The sequence below is a fragment of the Sciurus vulgaris genome, assembly GCF_902686455.1.
Source record: "Sciurus vulgaris genome assembly, chromosome: 7".
Lineage (NCBI taxonomy): Eukaryota > Metazoa > Chordata > Mammalia > Rodentia > Sciuridae > Sciurus > Sciurus vulgaris.
Window position 1 is genome coordinate 62,272,625 of NC_136467.1, and position 25,440 is coordinate 62,298,064.

The window sequence follows — 25,440 nt, forward strand, 5'->3', positions numbered from 1 at the left end:
TGTATATTCTGTATTAGCTATAAAGTTAAAATGCAGCAAGTTATCAATTCTTTTCAAAATTCATTAATTTAATACTAGAATAAAATATCAAATTTTACTGAAAAGGTAGATCATTATTTTCTGACTACTTAAAAACTAAAGGTATACTTCCTGCCTACTCACTAAGATTGTTTAATATAATGAGAAGTTGAAAATTTAAAATGCCATAAATTCAAATTAGAATGTAATTGATTAAAAGCTTAGTATTATCCAAAACCTAAATATTTTTTGTTAAATATGTTATTTACCACTTAACTAATAAGTTTACCACTTAACTAATAAGATATTTTTAGCAACAATTTCTGTAATTATCTAAAATTATATCTTGGAATGAAATTATCATTGAAATATAAATTGGAACTTAAAATAATCATGACACCAAAATTATTTAAAGCACTTGGGTGTTTAATTTTTAACTTAGATGTTAGGCAATTTGATTATGTGACAATTGACACTGAAGAAATACTTCAGAGATTTTTTATTTCATTTATTTTGTCAGAAGTTCTAGTTATAATTGTTCATTTAAAATTAAGTAAATTAATTGATCAGCATTATAAATAAAATTTTATAGATTGTGTTCTTAAAAATAATAGAAAATAAATTATAATTCATGATTAAAAAGGTTCTACTAATGTGTTAAAATCTAAACATCACTAATTATTTAGTATTGAATCTATCACTTCCTCTCCCTTCTTTGAATTACATTGGACTATCAGTACACAAGAAATTCTTAAATTGGATATGAGCTGAACTTCAAATACCAATGATTACTACACAGCCTTGTACAAGCCAATGAACACAGTCAGTATTCACTCACAGAAAAGGTCAGATTATGACTGTTATTTCTCTAGAACCTCTATTTTTTTCTCATTTTAACTACCCTAAGTCTAAAGACTACATTACAACACAGTCCAGTTTTTCCTAAGTCTGAGTAGCTCCTTTTCCAAACTTTCTTCTTGTCTTCCTGTAGTTGGGAAGTGGCCATCCTTGATGACCTAGAAGGATTCAGAATGTGTACTTTCCTTAACACAAGGAGTATATGGTACATTTACTTACACATGCAAGAGAAAAATGAAAGTCAAAGCTGAAAGTAAAATGGACATAATTTTAATGGTTTTTTTTTTTAATTTTGTGCATTGGATTCAAACAGCAAACTGTGTGCACTCAACTGTTATCACAATGTTGTCAAGAGGTCTGTGTCTTTTACCATTTTACACACAATTGTTCATTACAGCATGTTGTCAGTCTCGTGGAAACCAGGGGTGTGGTATGGTAAGCAGTGGTGGTAGTGCACCTAGCTTTTATATTATCTAACTTGAAAATATTTCTCTTCTATGATTCCTTTTTCTTGATAAAAATAGTTTTCACCAAACGTTGGTGGTGCACACGCACTACCATTCATGCTTGACATCACACCCCTGACAGGAACACATGTTCTTATTTTGTTGATAAAAAGTATTACAAAAATTTCCATACAAAAACTATTTTCATAGAAATCTTGCATTTCCACAAATAAACCTGAACATTTTTTGAAAAAAAACTGCTCAAGAATTTTGTTCATTTGACATTGTGACTGTATTGTTAAATGCAGTCCACTTCAAAGTTCTCTGCACGTACTTTTCTGTAGATGACAAGTCCCCTTTCTCTGATCATTGAGATCTGCCCAGGCTCCATCAAGTTCATTTCTAACAGGAACAAGGGTTTGGATTGACATATCTGAATGTTAGCATGAAAGCTTATGCCTTCCACATAACCATCAATACTGAGCCCTCCTTTACAAGTTCAGACAAAGATTGCAAAACATCATCCTTTCGACTCAGAAACAATGTACCAATTGTTGCGTTTTTATTTCTGGCATGGGTCAGGGAAAGGGTATTAGAGGAATAAGTAGGGATCTGGTAGAGTTGCATGTTAAATCTCCTGTCTTGGTGAACTTAGAAAAAAAATTATTGCCTTCATAATGAATATTCCTATCTCAATCAGCAACACAGACTATCAGAAAAATAAAAAAAAAGAAAGAAAAACAATTGATGAAGATCTGCTTTATATTCCACTTTCCATGGAATTCAGATGTGTTTTGCATTACATTTTTTTCACATCCTATAAACACATGTTGTTTATTCAGACAATAATTATACTGAGTAGTGGGGGCTAGTAATATAATCACTTCTATTATCTGGCTGCTCAGAAGACTGTACTGTTTCTTGTTACACTACAGTTTTTGCTGATTCCAAGTATTTTTTATTCTTAAGAACTTTTTCTATTGGTTACTCTGTTGGGCATTGACATTCCATCTCCTGGCAACAGATGGGCTTCAAAAGAACCTGTAATTTCTCACTGGACTGCATTTGAAACCAGCCACAAAATGCACATGTAACATTCACTCAGAAGAAGGGAGGAACCCATGATAAACAGTGTAACCCCGTGTAACTTGGTTGATCCATGATGCTTGTAAATCAAGTCTGATCATTGCAACTGCTTAGATCACAGAGTCTCTAGTTCATAGACACAGCGGCATGAGGTAACTCATTTTATTTTGCACAGGTTGCATATTTCCACAGGAAACATTCTCGCTAAATTGTTTGGAAAAAAAGACGACAGTTTGTGCTTGGGTGTTTGGCCTCCCAGCTTTATGCCATGGTTTCTTTACCTGGCAACCTTCTGTCGTTAAATGTGTGCATGTTAATAACTTCTTCTGTTTTCACAATAACTGGGGCCTGTGGCTTGTGTTTTAGACGACGCTGGCACTTCAGGGACATCCTCAGTTCTTCTACCATAGCGCTACAGAAGGATCTCTACAGAAAAACACAGAAAAAATGAATATTACAAAACAGACTAACAGTACATGTCCAGAAATAATATTAAAATCATTCTCAACAGACTTGCCAATTTAGCAGCCTTGAAGGTTTGGAAAATTTCATTATAAAAGTTATAGCACATTTTTACATTTTTTAAGATACAACATTTTGTAATTAAAATATGCCATCAAAGTGGGCTAGTTTAAGAAAATCTCCACCTGATACAGAAATGAATTCTCAAGTAGTAATGTATATAATTCATATCTATTGAATAAGATTTTTTGATGACATATGTAAAATCGATTAGTGTAAGATAGAAATCTGCCTTAAAATTTAAACTTGGACATACACAAATCTGCACCATAAATCCATTCTTTATAGTTAAAAAGTAAACAATAAGAAGAAATGTACTACTTTTCAGATCACAAGATGAAATACGTAAATTTTCTGTAAACATTGACTCTTCATTATGCATTTCAAAACAACAAAAAGCACTCACACAGACATAAAGCTATGAAAATAATTTCTAGTATTTAATTACATTTTTGTGATTATACCTATAAAACATCAATGGTGATTAGAAACAAATATGATTTAATCATGAAATGACAAATTATAACATGTTAAACATCTATGAACAAATATTATCTTTGTTTTGTCATGAACAACTTAACAACTGAGAGCTGGAAATAATTCATCCCATGAGAAATAAAAATGATCTAATTTTTTTTCTTAATTCCCATCTTATTTGTAATAGATTTTCTAAATATTCTGTGTATCTGGGGATCATTATCACAGCTTCTCAGAATTCCATTACAGAGTCTTATATATGAAACAAAATTTTGTTAGTTTCTTTCTCCACTTGATTGAGATATTTATGCGTTAGTTACACTTAATTCAGATTCATGAACCAACTGCATATTATAGTTGAAACTCAGATTAGGCTCTTTTTATACAAGAACCAAAAATCTGGACAACAACCAAACGTTGACACATACAAAAAAGTTACAGAACTTTTAAAAAGTGATATGAAAACATGATGAAATAAACCTAATCAAAATGCACGTGAAGACCTGTTTGTTGTATTAGGTGCTACTACCGTGCTGTATATTAATTTAGACTAATTCTAAGAGATATAGAATAAAAATTTTAGCACACGTCTGATGGTTTCAAAAAGCATTTTGCATGCATAATCTTTTGTGACACTAAAAACAGTACATTAGTTAGGCCTGTAAGAGAGAAGGTAACTCAGGGGGTAAGTGACTTTCTGTCATTCATACCTTCATTTGCAGTGTATCCAAATTTTGAGATTTTTGACCCTGCTTTACTGACTTTTTATTCATCTGTGGCTATATTTTCATTGTTCTCTGATAAATTCCTTAAATAACTTACTTATTGGTCTTCCTAAGTGTGTGTTTACTCTGTTCCATCTGTAAGCGCTCACAGTTACCAGAATAATCTACATATTTAACCATAAATTATTAGCAACATTTTTTCCTCTAAGAAACAGGTCAAATCCATATCTCCTATTGTGACTTCTCTGATTCAGCTCTCTCCCCATTTCCCCATCTTCCCTCTGCCCCGCCTTCTTCCTTTCTCTCTCCATGCAACCTTCTCTGTTTGGACCACCATGACTTTTCTCCTTTGCTTCTTCTTGCTCTGGCATCCTGTTGAGGTTTTACAGTTTTTATATAACTCCCACTTTATCCCTTACCTCAGGATATGACTCAGGTTTTAGCTTATCTAGAGAGCCCTTTCCACAGGCTGAATATTTTCACTCAATTTAGTTTTATTCCCCAATATTTTGTACACATTTTTGTTTTTCTATCTGGCCTCTAGGTCTCCTATGCATCATTCTCACTGAACTGTGAAGAGAAAGAAAAACTTCTCATGGCACTGCTTGTACACACACGTGTTCTTTAAATGCTGATCAAATTAACAATAGTAACCTAATTAATTATTAACAATAATAACTATACATGGCCCACATATTTTAATTCTCATTTAACAATATTTCTGATTTAATTGCTTAAAACTTTTTCACATTTAGAACCTTAACAAAACAAAATGTAAAACTTTGGCATTTGTTAAATAACATCAAATTAGTAAAAATATTAATTCATTATCACTGGAAATGGGTGATGATTAAATGCTACTCGTAAATTTCCCATTAACTATAGAGTCACTACCATGCATTGTTTATTATTTGTTAAACTAGACAGTTCTAAAATTCATGAATTACACGTCTATTAAAGGACTTATATGGCACCTGCCAGCCAATATATGGACACCGTGTTTCTCATTGCTTAATACCTACTATTAGATGTACTTATTAAGAACATGATGATAATGATGATGAAGATGATGATGATGACAACACGGCAGAAATGGAAAAATCTGACTCCAAAAGGGGGAGAAATACATAGTCTTGAGGTAACTTAGTCTTGGCTCTCTGTTGAAACATTTAACAGAAGAATGGATTAGATAATCTGACAGGCTCAGACCTTGATCCCATTGACACTTAAAATGTTATAGGATGTGAAAAACAGAATTGTTTGAACTAAGATTTTTGTTCAAAAGTACTGAATTCCCCCAACACTGACTAATTAATACCACCTTCTTTTGGCAATCTCAACTTTCAGGCACTTCGATTACATAAGCTTCAAAGAAAAAGCAGATAGATTATTTTTTTGTCTGTACTAAAGTAGACTATACAACAGATTTTCCTAGGAAATCATCTTTTAAGTGTACATCCACATCCAACTATCAAATGATTCAATTTGATTTCTCATAAATTGAGTAAATTGAATAATCAGTACCCTATGCTTACCTTAGAATATAAATTGACATAAATCTATTTTAAGTAATTTCATGTAATATCAGATTTTAAGGCTTATGTGAAATGTAGGTAAAACCTGCTCCAACCTAAATCAGAATAGTTTATCTTTTATACTTTTAAGTTATCTTAAGCAATTATAGTTATAAATTTAGAAATGATTTCAAAATTGTAAACCTGTAACCCATCTTTACCCTTTTAGACTTTGTTCATTTTACAAAGCCATTAGAAAGTCAAAATTTTAGTGAAGCAACCTTTAATCAATCAATGGTCTTGATGGAATAATGTCAAAATATCAACTTTATAATTAATCTTCTCTCTAAATAAACTGAATTTTGCCAGTTCCTTTTTGATCTATCAGTGTAAGATCACCTGTAAAATAGTTTTCTTTAGGTTACAAACAAAATCACTGTGAAATGATAGGTTCTTATCTCATTTAGAGAATATTTCAAATCCATCATGAAACTCCAACATCCTTTTCAATTCAATCATATTTTTGAAACAACAGAACAAATCAAAGGCATTTAAGGATATCATAAAGTACCACTTTGATGAAATTGGAGGATATCATGCTAAGTGAGATAAGTCAATCTCAAAAAACTAAAGGACGAATGATCTCGCTGATAAGCGGATGAGGACATATAAGGATGGGTAGGAGGGGTTAGAGTTAGGGTTAGGGTTAGGTTTAGGGTTAGGGATAAGGAGGTTGGTAAGAATGGAGGAAGGAAGGACTGTATAGAGGGAAAAGAGGGGTGGGAGGGGTGGGGGGAAGGGAAAAAAATAACAGAATGAATCAAACAAGATTGCCCTATGTAAATTTATGATTTTTAATTAAAATAAATAAATAATAAAAAAAAATAAAGTACCACTTAGTTATTTTACAAGGGTAAACATGTTATTTTGTTTAGTTTTGGTTGTTTTTTTTTTTTATAGTTCTGTAATGTAAATTCCCTATCTTGATGTGTATATATATCTAAAATTGAAATCATATAGTTTTGTGAAATAGTCTTTATCCTTATTTTATGTTGCCAGAAAGTTACTATAACTTTTACATAAAGCTTTACCTTATCATTGAATAAAATAGATTGTTTTTCCTCCTTCAGAGAGTGTTTAGAATTTTTGAAGCTTTTTTTTTTTTTATTGGACTATGAAATAGGCTTTAGAAAAAAATCATGTGCACTTAACACGTTTCCCAGGTTTTTATAAAGAAACAGGGGAAGGAAGAATAAGAGAAACAAATGAAGCAAGGAAGAAGTGAAGGAGACAGGGAGGAAGAAACAAATGTAGAGAAGGAAGTAGAGGGAGGGAGGGAGAGACAACTATCTTGTCCGTAAGTCACCTCTTAGGGGTGGAAACCCATACATTGTGTCCTTAAATAAGGGAAATCCCCTAAAGTGAAAACAGCAATGAAAATGTTTCTCCACATTAATGTAACAGACTACAAAAAGAAAAAGAAAGGCACAAGGATACTAACCATTATTAAAAACCTCTTTTAGTAAGTTTCAAAAGTTTACTAAACAGTGTCTGGATGGTATGGTGGCACTAACCAAATAGAAGATTCCTGAAAATGAAAATTTAAATCTTTGAGCTGTTAGCATGTATAATTGCATTAAAATAAGTAAAATTCTTTTAAAAATTCACTAGATTGAATGAAGCAAACTGTATTCACACTTCTCATTCTTTAAATAATGAATGCCTGAAAACCTTTAAAAGTATGAAACTGGCTATATTTACACTGATTTTTAAGCCCTAATTTGTATTTTGAGTATAATAAAAACACACACAGTCAACTGATAAATGGTTTTGCAAAACACATTACTGGTATTCCAGAATAATTTAACTTTCCAATTTATAGATATGTAAAAACATGATACCATTTGGAAAAACAGATTTTGTAAACATTAGAATCTTAGCTATAATCACACTCCACATTGAATGTTGACATAAATTTTATTTTTAAGGTAAAACCAGCAACTGATGAAAAATAACAAGTTTGATATTTTAACTCAAGTTCATCGTTCTCATGTTGAATTAATGTATTCATCAACTAAACAATAGTAAAGTATATGTTACTATCAAGTCTATATCGGTGTTAATTTTTAAGGATGAAACTATTTTATGTGTCTTATTGTCCTATTCCTTGAGGATACTAAGTGATATTCCAGTTTCATTGTGAATGATTCACAACTATTTTTGCATGCAGTTCAGTTTTAAATCCCCATGAAGTATCTTTGATCTGCTTCTATCAGATTTTGTAATTAATGTTCTAATAACATATATCAGCATATAGCAACCAAACTGTTCTGTATTGTGATTTTCATTTAAATATTTTGTTAACTAGTTATGAATATTCAATCCATTATTGACACTTCCTAGTTAATTTCTGCCCCATAAGTCATTTGTTCAAGAATCATGAATCTTATGTAGTAGAAGCAAATCAAAACAGTTACTGTAATCTGTTACAGAAAACTATATCACATTAAGTAATAACTAAATAAATAAAAGGGAATAAAATGTGTAAAATGTCTTATATATTATTTATGTGAATATTAGTATATTAAATAAGAAAATAAATGTCATTTAAATAAATGTCATGTGACCTGTTAAATTTTTCCTTTTATTTTATACTATTTTTAATTGGTAACCTTTCAGAGTTATCAAACAGTTAATGCTATATATTAGAATTCTGAATTGACCTAGGTTATATGAAACAAAGAGATGATAAATGAATTGTTAAAGCACTCACATTCAAAAATATATACCAACTTTGATCTTGATATTTAGTTTTATTGCAGCTATGATTTTGAAAAAGTTATGCTGTTTACATAAGCCTTGCAGAGACAGAAGGGACTTTATATGTAAGGTTTGCAGAGATCTTATTGATTAATCACTGTAAGTTTTAGCAAGAGAAATTAAACTTAAGAATTTGAGTTGTATATGTATGCACATAACTAACATCAAAGCTAAGATGAGAACCTTAATCTCTTAACTTTCATTATATTCATGCTTTATTATATTAGGTAATATCATTAATTATGATTTCATTCTCAGTTGATCTTTCTACTTGGATTCTGTCTTACTAAATGTTCAATTATTTGCATACTAAATTGTAAAGCAAACAAAAATATAGAAAATGGAATACATATCTTTCTCAATAAATCAAATGACAAAGCATGTTATGCTTTAGCCTGGATCATTTTTCAATGATAAACATCACCAAAGATTAAAATATTATGAGAAATCTTGACTTAATAAAGGTTACCCCATATCTTCATATCACATTTACAAATACAGTGAAACGTCAAAAAACAAAACATCATCACACATTGTCACACTTCCCCTAGTTTAGCTGGAAAAATCAATAAATAAAGTCTGGCTAGAATGAACACCACTTTAGTTGATACACCAGTGAAATGAATTAATTTAATCTGTTAAGTAATACATAACATAAAAATTATATTAATTAATGGGTAACATGATTCATTGGTACAGTATATATCCCGGGATATTTAAGACAGTTAAACATATCTCCATAAATGTTTCTCATTTCTTCGTGATGAAAACATTCAAAATATTTTCTTCACACTTTTGGGGATGTAGAGCTTTGTCATTGTTTTCCATAATCACACTATTATGCAACAGCGCACCAGAATTTCTTACTCTTATCTTTAATTTAATGCCCAATGATCAACCTTTCCTCTCCCCACATTCCCTCTGACTCTCCCCAGCCTAATAACCACCATTCTATGCTCAGCTTCTAAGCAATCAGCATTTTTATACTCCACGTACAACAGAGATCATAAGATACGTGACCATTTTGTGGCCTGTTTATTTTGCTTAAAAATGATATCAAGTCTCATCCTTGCTGTCAAAAATGACAGAATTTCATACCTTAATTTCTAATCCACTTCCATTATAGGTTCATAATCCTACTTAATTAAAAAAAAAAAAGTAAAGAAAGGCTAAAGCAATTTTAAAATTGATTAAAACAATGTTGAGTTGTGCTCTCAAATATTTCTATTTCTAAAACTCTTTCTTTATAGGTTGGAAGATGAAATAATTAGACAGTGCCTATGATCTAAGACCGCAATCTGTTTATCTTATTCAAATTTCTAATCTATATATTGTCTCAGTGAAACTTCAAGGGAAAGTAAACAATAAATATAGTTAATCACCTTCATTGTGTATAGTATGATATAATTTAAAGTGTTAGACTAAGCATCATTGACCTGGAGAAGCATACTTGCCCTTTGAGACACTATCCTCCTCTGCACAATATGGATAACAACATTTTCATGGCTCTCTGGCTGGTTTTGTACTCAAGTAACATACATGTCAAAAAACCTAAAGTCATTTATAAGAATATGATAGCAAAATTGTCATTTGTCAAGCTGCAACCTTAGTTTTAGAACATCACTTGCATGAATAAATAAAAATGCATCATCATAAATAATTGGCTTAAAAATCCTTTAGCTGGAAGTTGATTAGAGAGTTAAAGACAGAAATATTATTTCCAGGTATCTCCTATCTACTTGTAAGATGTTTTTAAAAAACCATCTAGTTGGTCTTTATACAGATCATTAGTGGAAACAGAAAGAGACTCTGCTCTCAGAGAAAGATAGTAACATAAAAACAATACTAATAGGAACATTGGTCCAAGTTATTTTACAACTTTTTATTTTTAAAGAATAATGCATTTTATAATTAAATATTCTTCCATTGAAAATCAACTTAAATCTTTTAACTCCTGAAAAAGTAAATGCCTTTAAAGTTTCTTACATCAAATTTAATTAATGAAAAAATGCAGATGTTTTGAAGTCTTTAAATATACATCACTGAGAAAAACATAAGTACTAAAATAAAATCTTTACTGATTATTTATAACACAGTTTGAATTACTATAACTTATCCAATAAATGGGTTTTCAAAATGAATTGTTTCTGTAAGAACCAAGTCTTCAACATACAGAAAGCAGTTTGTATTTAAGAGTATATGAGCAACTTGTTTGAATTCTTTGGCTTCTATGAAATACAAATTCAACCAGCTTTGAAATGCATTTTCCTAATGAACAAATTTTCACTGAGGATCCATAGTCTTGCAACATTAAACTAAACCACTCTGATTTTCTCTTATCACTCCATACACTGAAAAGTTTCATTTATTTGTGCTTCTGCTGCTCTGATTTATAGTAATCTATATGTATTATTCAACTATAAACAAAAACATTCTGTGTGCCCTACAAAAACTTGTTTTGAACTGTCAATACCTGAAAAACATCATTTTTTGGAGATTATCTTGGATAAGATTTGCCAGTGTTCTATAATAAAGACAGCTGTATTGGCTGAAACCAACTATGTCCTAAGAAACAACTATCACTCATAATTCTTATAAAACTGTACACTTCAATCATCTTAGAAAAGTATTAGAACAAATATATGTGTTCAAGATATGATACCTATCTTGTCAGTTCACTATCTGAGCAATGATTTATATTTTTTTATTTCTCAGATTATCCACTCTATTTAGTTTATTTACACTTGTGATAAAATAGTGAATATTTTGGGCATTTTTAAAGTTTTTTTTGTGTGTGTGTGTCAGAGAACTCAATAGCTCATGGCCAAGACATTCAATATAAACAGTTTGTACAATTAAATTCATTTCATTAAATGGGGAATACAATATTTTTGTATGTAAATCAGGCTAAAATGTATCCATCTATATGTATATGTTACTATTCTTGCTGAAAATCCAAATAAGACATAATTATGTATACCTTTTAAAAGAGGACATTAATTATGTAAAAAAATGAGAAATTTTAAACATATTGCACCATAATTAAATTACAAATAATTTTATAAAGATTAAAACTATTATACTTACAAAGCAGGTATATTACCATAAATACCACAGAAAACTGAATTGTTTAAGCAGCTTTTTTGAACTATAAGTATCATAAGGACATAATGAAACCCAACAAATCCATGCACCTAACATGTACTGATCATTGTCAGAGGTATAGAACTAGTTCTTGGATTGTTTACACCAATTCAATTGTTACAATCTTACATAGCAAAATATTTAGTTTAATACTAAAATAAAATTACTATAAAATGCACATGTTGATTGGTTACTTTTAAAAATACATGCAGACAAGAAAAACTTTTTGAGTATCCCTCTGGGAAAAATAAAAAGTGTTTATTTTAACAGTGTGAATAAATAAGAATCAATGTATCTTTGATGCTTTAATATGTGCATCAAAATTAAAGTTAGTATTATACAAATGATTATATACCATCTATGTTTATCTGAAAGCAATAAAATACATATTTGTTTATTTTTTACAGTCCATATGTTTCAGTTTTATTCTCTGTTTTCATTTTTACTTGATTTCATTTTAATATAATGGGGTCTTTTTTGCAGTACTGGGGATTGAACTAAAATGATACATTTATATACTAGTATTAATTATCAACTTGGAATTATGAGAAAAGCTATGATCATCAAGAACTTTTCAATGTTTTACAACATAATGGTCATATAGGATATTTTATTTCCATTTTTAAAAAATAAAATTTATTTATCTAATTTCATCTTCATCATCATCACCATTAAGGGTAAGATTATATTGGAAATATATTACTTGTTCAATAAATTTGCTATTTAAAGTTCATATTCAAGTAAGCTGTGTATACATTATGTATGACAGACTATTTAGAGATAGGAAAGTTGATTTTTTTTTTTAATACTGAAATGCTATAGATTAAAATAAGAAGAAAGAAAAATAGTAAAGAGAAAAGTGGTAAGAATGCAATTTGGGCTAGAACTGACTAGCACATTCTGTTTACATTCAATGTGCAAAATAATTCATTGAAGATTTAGTTCTTAATAAATATTTATTGAATAAATAAGTAATTTCACAACTGTTTACCTTGTTTCTAAAATTTAAGAAATTTAGATTAAAATACCCATTATTATAAACTTAAGTAAATTATGAATTGCTGTATGGATTCATGAATATTTCATGATAAAGTGCAGGCATATGTTATAGCTAATTTTAATAAATTAAGTAAGGTGTTAAATAGCTGTATAATCCAGCCTAAGAGATATTTTTCAAGAAAAAATGAAGAATTAAACTCTTGAACATAATTTATCACAATAAATATAGTGAGTCACTTCCAGTAAATCAATAATCATTTAATGTACAGAATTTTTCTCTATGATGTACATCTAAATATATTTTAAGGAATCTATTTCATTATGAACTTAAATGATGGATAGAATTATGCCATGAGGCACTGTTCAAGATCCTGGTGACAGAAAGAAAGATCGAGGATCTTGTTCAAAAAGAAATAACAGTTTATGGAGAAAAGCACCCCACACAGAAAAAACAAGATGAACTCAATAGTGTGGTTAGAAATAATGAAGATGTGCATAAGGTTCACAGAGAAAAGAGATCTAGACTTACTGCCAGAAATTATTTAAAATGAGAAAAATACCTTCCCAACATTTCAACAGGAGATGAATGTTTTAGGTGATGAGAGTACCTGAAATCAGCTAAGCAAAAACACAAGATGTACAGACCATATTTTTTCCATTGCAATAGAAATTTAAAACCCACCTCCATCTTGTAGACAACAAGCCATGCCTTGTGTCCAAACCCATTAAAACTATTGATTAGGGTACAGTTCTGGATAATTTAATGCCCAACCTAAAATAATTGGTGAGAAATTGCAAGGTAGAAAAATTGACAAGTTTTGTTTTAGTCAAAATGAAAAATATGATTGGTAAAGTTAAAAAAAAAAAGAACGAAAAGAAGGTTAACACAATTAGAAAAAAGGTGCACACTGGAGAAGTCAAAGATGAAACGACAGCAGAAGCCAGGGGAGGTTCTGAATTATCCTCAGTGCTAAGGTGGAGAATCTGGATTTAATTAGAGGAGTTCTGTGGAGGCCCTGTGAAAGCATGGGCTAAGACTGTGGTACCCATCTCATACCAGACGGCGATGAATAAGAAGTATTGTTCACTTCCTTCCCAGTGCAGTGGTAGTGCCCCATCTGTCTCAGATTTTAAAAACACATTAACTTTCTTTTTCTAATTTTTAGAAGGTTATATATGTTCATAGAATATCAAAAATTCTGGTTGATATCTGAAAAACTCAACTGAATTAGTTATATATAGTATCAATAAAGTAGATTTATCTTCAAAATTAAGTCACTTTTCTCTCTGTTTTTGTTTTAAAAAGAATGTTTTTCTTTTTTTTTTTAATGTTGTTTTGGAGAACAACATAGGTATATCAAATGAACAAGACACCTAGAGATAAGGACAATAGAATACCACATATATCAAGATTTAATTTGTCTATTTTATTTTAACATTAAGTTATAACTTAAAGAAAATAATTACATATGAATGACTTGAACTTCCAATTAGAAAACTCAAATTCCCTCTATAATTTTGTTCCTATCTGAAGAATTAAATAATCAAATATCACATTTATTGACAATTATAATGACAATGATAAGTAATAAGTTCATGTTTTTCTTTGGTTAGTCTTTTGGATTTAATTTCAAACCTCATTTTGATATCACAGAAAGGCTCATAATTAAAAAAGTGTATTTAGTCATCATCATTAGTCACATAAGTGCAAAAAATATTCTATTTCATCAAATTAGCAGAAATAGTCATCCTTTATGTTGCTGAGGGAAAACTGTGTGACTTTCTGAAATTTTCAAGGTTTGTAATTGGCTATTTTAGTCAAAGATAGGATGAGCTTATCAAAATATTCATTTATAAAAACATTATTTGCAAGTATCAAGTACTGTAGTCAAATAAAAATGTGAAACCCCATCCAAATTCCTGATTTCAGAAAAGGCTCGGTTTCATAAAAATATTTTTAAAGCAAAAGGAAGACATTTTCAACAAGGTTTTTTCAAAACTAATTTTAAAGGTACTAGTATTTCAAGGAATTTTAGCACAATATATTTTTCTTGTATTACAGTATGATATTATTTTTAAATACCACTTTTCTGTTCTTTGTATTTGCCAATAAAAATTCATTAGCCTCTCAAAAACTAAAGAGACAGTAACCTCACTCTAACATAAGTTCTGAATTGAAGATCTTAAAGTTGTTGAATTTTATTAAAAACACAAAGATGTTCATATATAAAAAGACTTGATACACAAAGTGCTGGAAGACTTAAAAATATCAGTTATTTTAGGGCCAGAGCTATAACCATGCATACAAAATGTATCCTGAACTATCTGAAAGAGTGATTTTTAAAATATTCTCTGTTATATTTACATTTATAGAACTAGAAATAAAAACTGTAAATGAAGTCACAAACATTCCAAGAATAGAATACAAAATCATTAATACAAATGACTAAATATATACAAAGAAAAAGAAAAATAAAAATAGTCTCAATATATTTGAGGTTATACATATTCTCATAAAGACTGACACAAGTGGGAAAAAACTTATTCATAATAATAGTAAGAGGCAAAAAAGAAATCATTGTATTTCCAAATAGTCATTATTATAGGACATTAATTATAAATTCTACAATGCAAGTTAAGATTTTTTAACTATAAATTTATTTTGCTAATTATGTCCAAATAAAAATTCACATCTCTATCTCAAAACTCTTAACTAGTATTATATCTTTTTATCTGCAGAGCACTTTTTCTTTCATAATATAATTTATAGTTTTCATTTCATTAACTATAACCCTCTATTAAACTAACTGCAATGAACTTCAAGTAACAAAAGTTGTATTTAATTCGGTTTCCACAAAGATGGAAATAGCCATTTGTTCTGAAGTTGATCACAATTAAATATATTACAATGAAATTAAAATTTGTAAGGGTGATCATGAATCTTTTTGTGAAATATGTCTTATTTCACAAAACACAATTTTTTTGTATAATGAATGACAGACAATTAACAACCACAGTTCTAAGCATTACCCTTGGTTGCAAAGATCAAAAATTTTTCATCGGTGTTTTATTATAACAAAAATAAGTGTTTTAAATCGCAAAAATGTGACATTTACCTTTTCCAATTGAGCGTTTTTTTTGGATTTGTATAAAAACTCTCCCACTGCCACAAAAACTGAGAGCACCAAGCCGGCTGCCAGAACAATGAAGATGCCACCAATATTCTGAACCCCTAGAGCACTGGCCTCTTTGCTTTCTTCCTCTGGGCAACCGTTGCCCCTCCACCACTTCTCCTTCATCATATGCAGCTTGCCTTCTTCTTGCAGCTGAAGAATTGCTATGGTGATTTTATCTCGATATGGAGAACCTAAGAAAGGACAGGACATGTTAGCTATTCAAGGAACACAGAATTTCATAATTAAAGGTTAGCAAGATGAGAGGAAAGTAGACATTTTTCCAAATGACATTTTTGAGTGTGCAAATATTCATTTTCAGTACAGAAAAATCAACTGGAAAAAGACAGACAATAGAAGTTTAATAAAATAAAGCAGAAAGCCTTTCTAGACTTTGAAGGGTACTTGAATTCTGCTAAGAAAAAAATTTCTCCATCTTAAAAACTGACAGCTCAGAACATTGGAAAATAAATCAAACCATAAGAAGGAATTCACAAAAGGAAAAGGCAGAGTATAAAGTTGGTTAGTTCATATCTAAGAATGGTTCTATACTAAAGTCAAAGTACTGATTAGTCAGTGGATTTATTTTTAGGAAAGTAGTGAAAAATTATTTTTCTCAGTATGAAATTCAGTAGTTAAATATAGTTGTGATGAACAAACTGTATCCAATCATTCAATATTTTGCAGATAATGGGCATACAGTTTTATTTGCTACTTGATGTGAATTTAAAAAGTCACAGGTTGTGCAGAACTGGATTACTCAAAACTCATAATGGCAATGTATTCCATAATTCAAGGACTCTATGACTTGATATTGTACAGTTTTGATTGTTTATCATTTTGTGATTTGGGGGAAAAATGTTCTTTCCAGTGGAGGGAACATGGCAGATGTTTGTAATCCCAGTGACTCCAGAGACTGAGGCTGGAGGATCCCAAGTAGTCCAGCCTCAGCAAATGAGACCCTCAGCAACTTAGTGAGATCCTGTCTCAAAATAAAAAATACAAAGACTGAGGATATAGCTCAATGGTAAAGCATCCCTGGATTCAATTCTGGGTAGGAAATAAAAGAAATCTAGTATTTATGCTTATAAGGATATACATGAATCTGTATTAGCAACTGCATAAGTATTATTTTAATAATTGAATGCCCAGAAGCAGACAAAAACTTTGGACTGCATGCATCTTTCAATATCTGTCCCAAGGAATTGGTCTTATTGCATTCTCCTACCCAGAAATAGCCTGCTTCTAAAGTTTAATTTTCTTTCCTCGAACACTACACATTCCATTTTTTCTGCACAAATTCACCCAGCATGTTTTTCTGCTAATAGAAAAATACTAAACATTTCAGCTTTCATCAATGCTGCCTGTGATTATATATATAAATATATCTACATCCACAGATCTCTCTTTGCAAAAGGAGGTAAGGTAAAAGCCAAATAAATTATAGGAAGTAAGTGTGTTGAAAAAAGTTGAGGAAGTGAAGAGCTTTCAAACACAACTGGTGATCAATACTTTACTCAAAAGAGTAGAAATCTACGGTTTCTATAAACAGTTTCACAGTTTTTCTAAAAAAAGGCTGTTATCCATCTCTGTAACTGGAACTCCCTGTACAATTTTCATTATGGAATAATTTCTAATTATACTAAAGCAATTCTGATTTCCAGTTTCTTTCCTGTGTTCTCTTTCAAATACTAATCCTTTCCAATGCTCAGTGTGAATTCTATCTATCCACCCAAACAAACTCTTTACATTTTAGTATATTACCCCATCCTACTTTCTACTTGGGACAGTTGCATACTGGACAATTAACCTAGGTAATCTATTATTAATATTCACCTGTCCTAATGAAACCTGTTTTCCTACATTTTAAGCTCTTTAGAGAATATTGATTGGTCTATTCAACCATCCATCCATTCATCCATCTCTCTGAATTCTCAAATAGGCTTTACACAAATGATTGCATCTTCTGCAGAGCATAATGTTTGATTAATAACATTCTAAAGAATGTAAAACTGGGCATAGCAGCACAGCCTGTGAAAACACAGCTGCTGTGAATCCCAGCAGCTCGGGAGGCTGAGGCAGGAAGATGAAGAGTTCAAAGCCAGCTTCAAGCAATGGAGAGGCACTAAGCAACTAGTGAGACCCTATCTCTAAGTAAAATACAAAATAGGGCTAGGGATGTGGCTTAGTGGTTGACTGCCCAAAAAAAAAAAACAAAAAAAAAAATGTTTAAGAGTGACAGTCTTGTGATTTCGGTCTCTCTGAAATGTAATTAAACACCATAGAACCCATCTTTTTTGACTATCCCTTTTCAACAATCCACAGTATCTAGCCTAGTACTAGCTCTAAAGTCACTCTTACTCTAAATAATCATTCTTATTAGTGTTTTTTCCCCAAAAAATAAATACTTAATCGAAAGGGGGAAAAGCTTCCCTTTAAAGCACAATGGTAGGTTATCAATTGTTCTTTTCATTTAAAACATCGCCTCTAAAACAAATATTTTCCTGAGAGTACTTCTGAAAGTGGCCATACCTGGCTATTACAAGAGGTAGTTTCTTTTTTGAAAGTATAATGAAAAGCAAGATTCAGGGGGCTTGGAAAGTGACTTTCAAATACAGACACTCTCAATCTAGCTAAATACTTTGTACCAGCTTATTTCTTATCCTGAGTAGTTTTGACAGAATATTAGTTTACTGCCAATTCACCATCGCCATGGAACTATACTGGGATGTTTGTTCTAATATAGTCAAACAAAACATTCTCCACTATATTTTCAAGAAAAAAAACTAGACACTGATCAACAAAAACAAACTGCTTCTTAGCAAATGATGGCCCCTTCTTGTTCCTTGCCAGCTGAGCTTCTTATTTCCAACAATGATTATGAATATAAGAATTTCCCATTGCTAGAAGATCTTAGAACACTTGTTCTCCTAAGCATAATAATGTGTAACTGATATTTTGTTTTAATCAATCATATGAAGTTAATGTAATTTATTTTGTGGTTTTAATAGAATAAAATGATAGCATGGATATAATCAATAACAGTAAATCAATGATGTTTTACATATTACTCTTGCATTAACTTAGTTTAAGTATTTTTTAAAAGGAACAATGAATTTGCTACTGCTTTGATACAGAATTTGAAGCTCATTGGGAAGTAGTTCTACACAGACACTAGCTGAAGTCAAATGTGAACTGAAATTTCATCCAGTTGTGAAATCTCAAGGACATATTGAGATCAAAGAATAAGAGTATCTTTCATTCTCTGTGACATGAACAGCCATGTGCTTAGCTCTAATGAAGTGAAGAGTCATTAGTTAGATAGATAGTCCCAATTCCAGCCTCGATTCATATACTGACCAGCAAAGAACTAATGGAATTGGAATAAACAGAAGCAGATTTACACTGTCAGGTCGCCTGCAAAGAAGAGATGCACTCTTTTTTTCAAGAGATCTCTATGTTTGATTTGAAAACAAAACAAAACAAAACAAAACCCTGAGGAAAGGATATAGTTGTCTATTATAACTAACAAGTACTCTTACAACTAAAGTTCATTCATCAAATGCTTAAGGAGTGGACAACCATAAATGAGGAAAACAATAAATGAGTGAAGCAAGGTAGACAAAACTATCCAAACAGCTGCAACATCCACAGTAGACAGATGTCCTTCAGATCCAGTTTTATTGAAACTCTGTGGAATTTCCAGAGTGACCATACATTTTTACTTTTTTATGAGATCATATGAAATATTTTGTGTAAAATTCTCTATATGTAGCAAATATAAAAACTACTCAGAATAAGCCAAACACGTCCTAAAGCTGAATTTACCCCTTGCATCTTTATTATGGAATACGGGTTCTTTGGTTCTTTTTATATTCTTTCTCTCATTTGACTTTCTTTGGTTATTTCAACATACTCTTCATATTTATAGTAAGGAATCATTGTTTTTAAAATTCTCTTTTTAGACGTTACCAAAATACCATGTTGATAAGGTAAAAAGAGTTCTAGTTTGCATAAGAAGTAAAAGAAAGAAAAAGAAAGAAAGGCATATATTTCTTCCAAGGAAGCCTTTTGATGTGTCAGATGCATAAGACATGAAGCTCTAACTGAGCTATCAAAGGAGGTATAGAGGTTGTTTCATGTAACATACTGTGACAGTATGTGGATGGGAATATAAAAACAACAGATGTACTTACACAGAATTTCCTCAATTATAAAATTTTTGACTCTGAAAGTCTCTAAATGTTGAATTTTGACCAAATAATTTCATATAAAATTATGATTTTATGAGAATTTCTTCTAAAACATATATTAAAACTTGCTAGGAGAATAAATTGTGATTATTATAAATAATAAAGACAAATCTCATCAAAGATTTCAGAGTTAACTTGTTGGGTTTATCAAACTTAGATGGTTCATCTCTCCCTCCCTCCCTTCCTTCCTCTTTTGCCCCTACCCCCTAGCTATTCTCTTCTTGTGCCCTTTCTTCTTTTTGTCTTTTCACTCCTCCTGTCCTCCTGTCTTTCTTCCCCTTCTTCCCACCCTCCATCTCTTCCTTTCTATCATTCTAAGTGCCTCAGCTGTAGAATGAAGTCATGCATAGTAAATTCTAAAGTCTAAGTTTACCACATACAATTTATCATTTTTCTCAGTATGTTGCCTTTTAATTCTCTGAATGCACAATTTTATATGCAAATATCTCCCTCATTTCAGTATATCCAGATACTCTATAAAAATATAGTAAATGCAGTACATATGAATCTTAATTCTGGCAAAGATTTATTGATTAGTAAACAGTTTTTCTTTCTGGATGCACAGTAAATTATCTAATGCCCTTCCAGATTTAATGAAATGTGCGCCAAAATAACATTATCCCAAACCTGATAATTTTCCAGCCATCAGGCCAATAGGTTCATTACTTCCAGATCAGGGTTTTGTAAGGTTTAATCAATTTAAGTGTTCAGAAATAAAGTTATTCTTCCTTCCTATAAATATCCCATTCTAACAATCATTAGAACAATACTTCCAAAACTGGATTTCTCATAATCTTCATTTTTGATGAAAGGTGCCACTGTTTCATTTTTAAGGATTCCTTGGTTCAAAAATCTTAGACTATCCTCCATAATATGTCTTTTAGAAATTTACATTTATCCCTTAGAGGCGAAATCAGGAAAAAAAAATGAAACAAAATTTTCTTGTAATTTTTAAATTTATTTTCAGAGGAACAATTTTTTCCTCATGTCTTTGAGTGTCCCCAGCAATATTTTTCTTTTAACCTCAATTTGTACTGTTTTAGAAACAATGATTAACACTTATTGTGATCCACTGCCTTAGGTAACAGTAATTACTACTTTTATGACATAGGTTCTGTCAAGAATATGTTGTTCCTTGTGAGCTCTTTCTGCCTGTCTCTGTGTATGAATTTCTTTGTCTTTGACTTTATACATTATAATACCAAAGTTGTCAACTTGCATCTTCATCTATTGTTCCGAGTTTCATGAAACATCCTCTCATGAGAATTCAGAGCACATCGCGTTCTCCATGTCTGAATTTAAGTCCCTGCAAGATTATTTTAGGGGGACAAGAGCTATAATAATTATTCAAATTATATATGTATGCCAAAATCAATTAAACCAATATTTTAAAGAAAATACAAAATAAGTAGCTTTTGTTCTTTCTGATAGAACACAAATTTTTAAACATTTTGTTAAAAGACTTAGGAACTCTTTGGGTATCACTTATTTTCATAGTAACAAATACTCTCTAGTTAATTCCTGAAGGACTTTAGTTTTCTTTATTTTTTATTTCTTATTTATTCAAATTTCATGATATATTTTGTGTCGAGCATGATTCAGAAGTGGGTAACTGCCAGTTACTATTTCCTTTTTGTGGGTCTAAAAAGATATTTTTATAAAGTGTGCTATTAACATTAAATTTATTTTAGATTGTCATTGCCCCAAGATATTACACATTCTCTGAAACATACTAATTTATATGTTACTGGAGTATATAATTGTAGTATAATCTTTAAACAGGGACTCATGTCACAGAACTTTAATAATGCCTTAATTATTCCTCTTTTTAAAAATAATTTAGTCTAACAAGTGTTTTCAAGACATACGTCCCCAAACATGATTTCCTTTAAATGTTGACTAAGATCAGACTCATGTCTGTGGTGGTAAGAATCAATCCATTATACACCTTGATTCATTCAGTGTTAGCGTGATGCCTATCACATAATGAGCATTCAATATGTTTTTTGAATGAAATGATATGAAATGATGGATTCAAGAAATGGTCAATTATAACATAAATAAACTTATTTAGCACTTCTAGTATTGGCCACTTAGAATAAATTAGGATGGCAAGCATGTTTATAAATTCTTGTACTTGAATAATCAGGGTTTTCCTTGGTCAGTGTCTTCATAAGTAAAAGTACTGCTACCACACATGGTCTAAAGTTTTCTGATAGAATCATGAACATTTTTTTAAGGTACTGGGAATTGAATACAGAGGTTTTCAACCACTGAGTTATATACCTATCACTTTTTATTTTGAGACAGGGTCTCACTAAGTGGCCAAGGACTTGAGCTTGTGATCCTGTCTCAAACTCACAAATTACTGGTATTATAGACATGTACCACCACACCTACCTATAATCATCAACTTTGATACTTAGGTAATAGTTCTACAGGCAGTATTACATTTAATCAAATGACTCCCTACTTATGCTGAAATGAATACTGGTTGCCCTAAAGGCGAAATAGATGCTTAGTTTTTTTAGAGATTTATCATTTCTATCAACTTTCCATGACAAAATCTTCTAAGTTGGAATCACACTACATTTTCTTAGTTTCAGATGCATTTTATGATCCTTCAGGAGATATCACTCCCTTTTAAGAACTGCTAAAACAGATGTTTTATTTAAATTTAATATTAAATTTTGTATCACTATGTTATCACTATATTTCCATTTTGATGTTTTATTCAGCCAATAACACTGTTTTACAATATCATAACACTTTTGTTCTTTTTCTCTTTAGAATTTATCTCAGTTTTTAAAATTTTCTGTGACTATTGAATACTTATTACTCCATAAGGATGTAAATTCTGTGGGTTTTATCCATTTATATAATATTATTTATGGCACACCAAGCACAGAATTTTTGAGACTAAATGCATATGTAAGATAATATTAATTACTTAACAATTTGTCAACATCCAAATATGTGCAAATGAAAGATTGTCTCAAGTGTAGCAGATGTTAACTACCGACACCAAATTTGTCTAAAAGACTGCCCCTAACTCTCCCAAGAAGCTTAGTCCAAGTTTTTAAGAAGTTTGGTAATTGGAGGTACAAAATGGTAGATTAGAGGAGGGCTGCATTTCCATGTATCCTGTGACTTGGGATTCAAGCAGCAGGAGTACTGCTTCTCAGTAAGGTGGGTGAAAGTCTCACTGAATTTCAGTGAGATTTCACTGAAATTCAGTATCAGACAGAGCCTCTTAGAGACTCAGAAATTTGGATGCATTGAACAAAGAACAAGAAAGGGTACATTAGAGCCAAGCTGGTTGTGGCAGCAGCAGTGGTATTGATTCACTGCAGATAGCAGGGACCTTACAAAGAGAAACACAAAGAACATATATGGCATTGAAAAATCTGTAGATCAGAAAAGCAGGTTGAAATTAGTTGATCCAGTGGTTGCACAGTGAAATCCTGTTTGAAAGAGCTCTGTATTTCTCAACTGGAAAATGGAAAACTGAGGTCAGAAGCCATCTTGAGGAGGACATGCTGGAACTTGTTGCTGCAGGTGCCCCAGGGATCATAGCAAATATTGCCATACTGTCCTGAGAAGCAACAACATATGACCTAGGTTGTACCTAGGAGATCATGAGTAAAACAGGCACAGAGAAGACTGATACCAGGGCTATTCAAATCAGAAAAATGAAGGGAAGTATATTTTATTTTCTCTTTGAGACTGTTGCTCACATGGACAGTTGAAGAGGTTCCGAACTCAATAGGCCAGTGTGAATACACACAGGGAATAACCAGGAAAGAATATGTTGGTGGGCAGCAGAGTGTGTGAGACCTGTGGAGGGTTGACTCCCTTGCCCATGATAAAATTCCTGTGAAGCTCCTGAGATCCAGACTCACAGCAGAGATCAGCCTCTGCCTGGCCTTAGAGATGTATTGATTTAATCTCTCCAGAGCAGGTACTACCCAACTAAAACCTAAATAGAGCTAAGCCACAGTAACTGAAAAATCACTTTTAGAACTCTACAGCAGTCCATCCTAAGAGTTCATCAATTTGTTCTGTCTGGGCCCAACTCCAACAAACAGTACCATAGAAGATCCCATTTCCTTCTATCTAATATTAGTGAGAAGGAAAGTTGAGAGCTATGATATTTTAGGCACAAAACAACTCTTAGCATATTTTACATATATACATATATATATATACAATTTCTTGCAACTTATGTGATTATGATAGAATAAAATTAGAAGTCAACACCAGAAAACTGTACAAAAACTATAAAAACAAACAGAGATTGAACAATACACTTTTTTTTTAGTTGTAGATGGACACAATGCCTTTAGTTTGTTTGTTTATTTTTATGTAGCACTGGGGATCGAACCTAATGCCTCACATGTGTGAGGCAAGTGCTCTAACAGTCACAACCCCAGACCCTGAATAATAAACTTTTGAATGATGAATGAGTGATACAAGAAATCAGGGTAGACATTTAAAGACTCTTATACTGATACAAATCCCTGAATATTTGGGACACTGTGAAGGCAGTTTTAAGAGGAAAGTTTGTAACTATGAGTGCCTACATAAGAAAATCAGAAAGATTCCAACTAAACGACCAAATGATGCATTTCAACATCCTTGGAAAAAACAGAACAAACCAATTTAAAAGTCAGTAGAAAGAAGGAAATAATTGAGATAGTAATTGATAAAATTAAGAAGACAAAAACCACAAAAGACCAGTGAAACAAGAGTGATTCTTAGACTATATCAATAAGATTGATAAGCCCTTAGTACAACTAACCAGAAGACAAAAATAGAAGATCCACATTAATAAAGTTAGAGATGAAAAAGGATATATCACCACAGACAGCACAGAAATTCAGAGGATCATTAGGGATTACTTTGAAAATTATATTCTGATAAATGGGAAAACCTAGAATAAGTGGATACATTTCTATACAATACAACCTACCATAATTGAATCAAAAGGACATAGAAAACTTAAACAGACCAAGTGCTAAAAGTGAGATAGAAGTAGAAATAAAGGATGTGGGGAAAAAGGTACACTCATCCATTGCTGGTGGGGTTGAAAATTAGTGCAGCCACTCTGGAAAGCAGTATGGAGATTCCTCAGAAAGCTTGGAATGGAACCACCATTTGACCCAGCTATCCCACTCCTTGGCCTATACCCAAAGGACTTAAAATCAGCATACTACAGAGATGCAGCCACATCAATGTTCATAGCTGCTTAATTCACCATAGCCAGATTGTGGAACCAACCTAGATGCCCTTCAGTTGATGAATGGATAAAGAAACTGTGGCATATATATACAATGGACTATTACTCCACCATGAAGAATGATAAAATTATGGCATTTGCAGGCAAATGGATGAAATTGGAGAAT

The 25,440-nt window shown here is 31.4% G+C and overlaps 1 protein-coding gene across 1 annotated transcript in view; it reads right to left on the reverse strand.

Moving 5' to 3' along the window:
* Window positions 1-1,130: 1,130 nt before the first annotated feature.
* The window catches only part of GRIK2 (glutamate ionotropic receptor kainate type subunit 2), a 677,480-nt gene continuing 653,170 nt past the window's right edge, over window positions 1,131-25,440 (reverse strand). The window contains exons 16-17 of the mRNA XM_079148658.1: window positions 15,726-15,976; window positions 1,131-2,834 (exon numbers count right to left, since the gene is read on the reverse strand). Coding sequence (XP_079004784.1) covers window positions 2,670-2,834; window positions 15,726-15,976 — 416 coding nt within the window. The 3' untranslated portion in view covers window positions 1,131-2,669. The remainder of the gene's footprint in view (window positions 2,835-15,725; window positions 15,977-25,440) is intronic.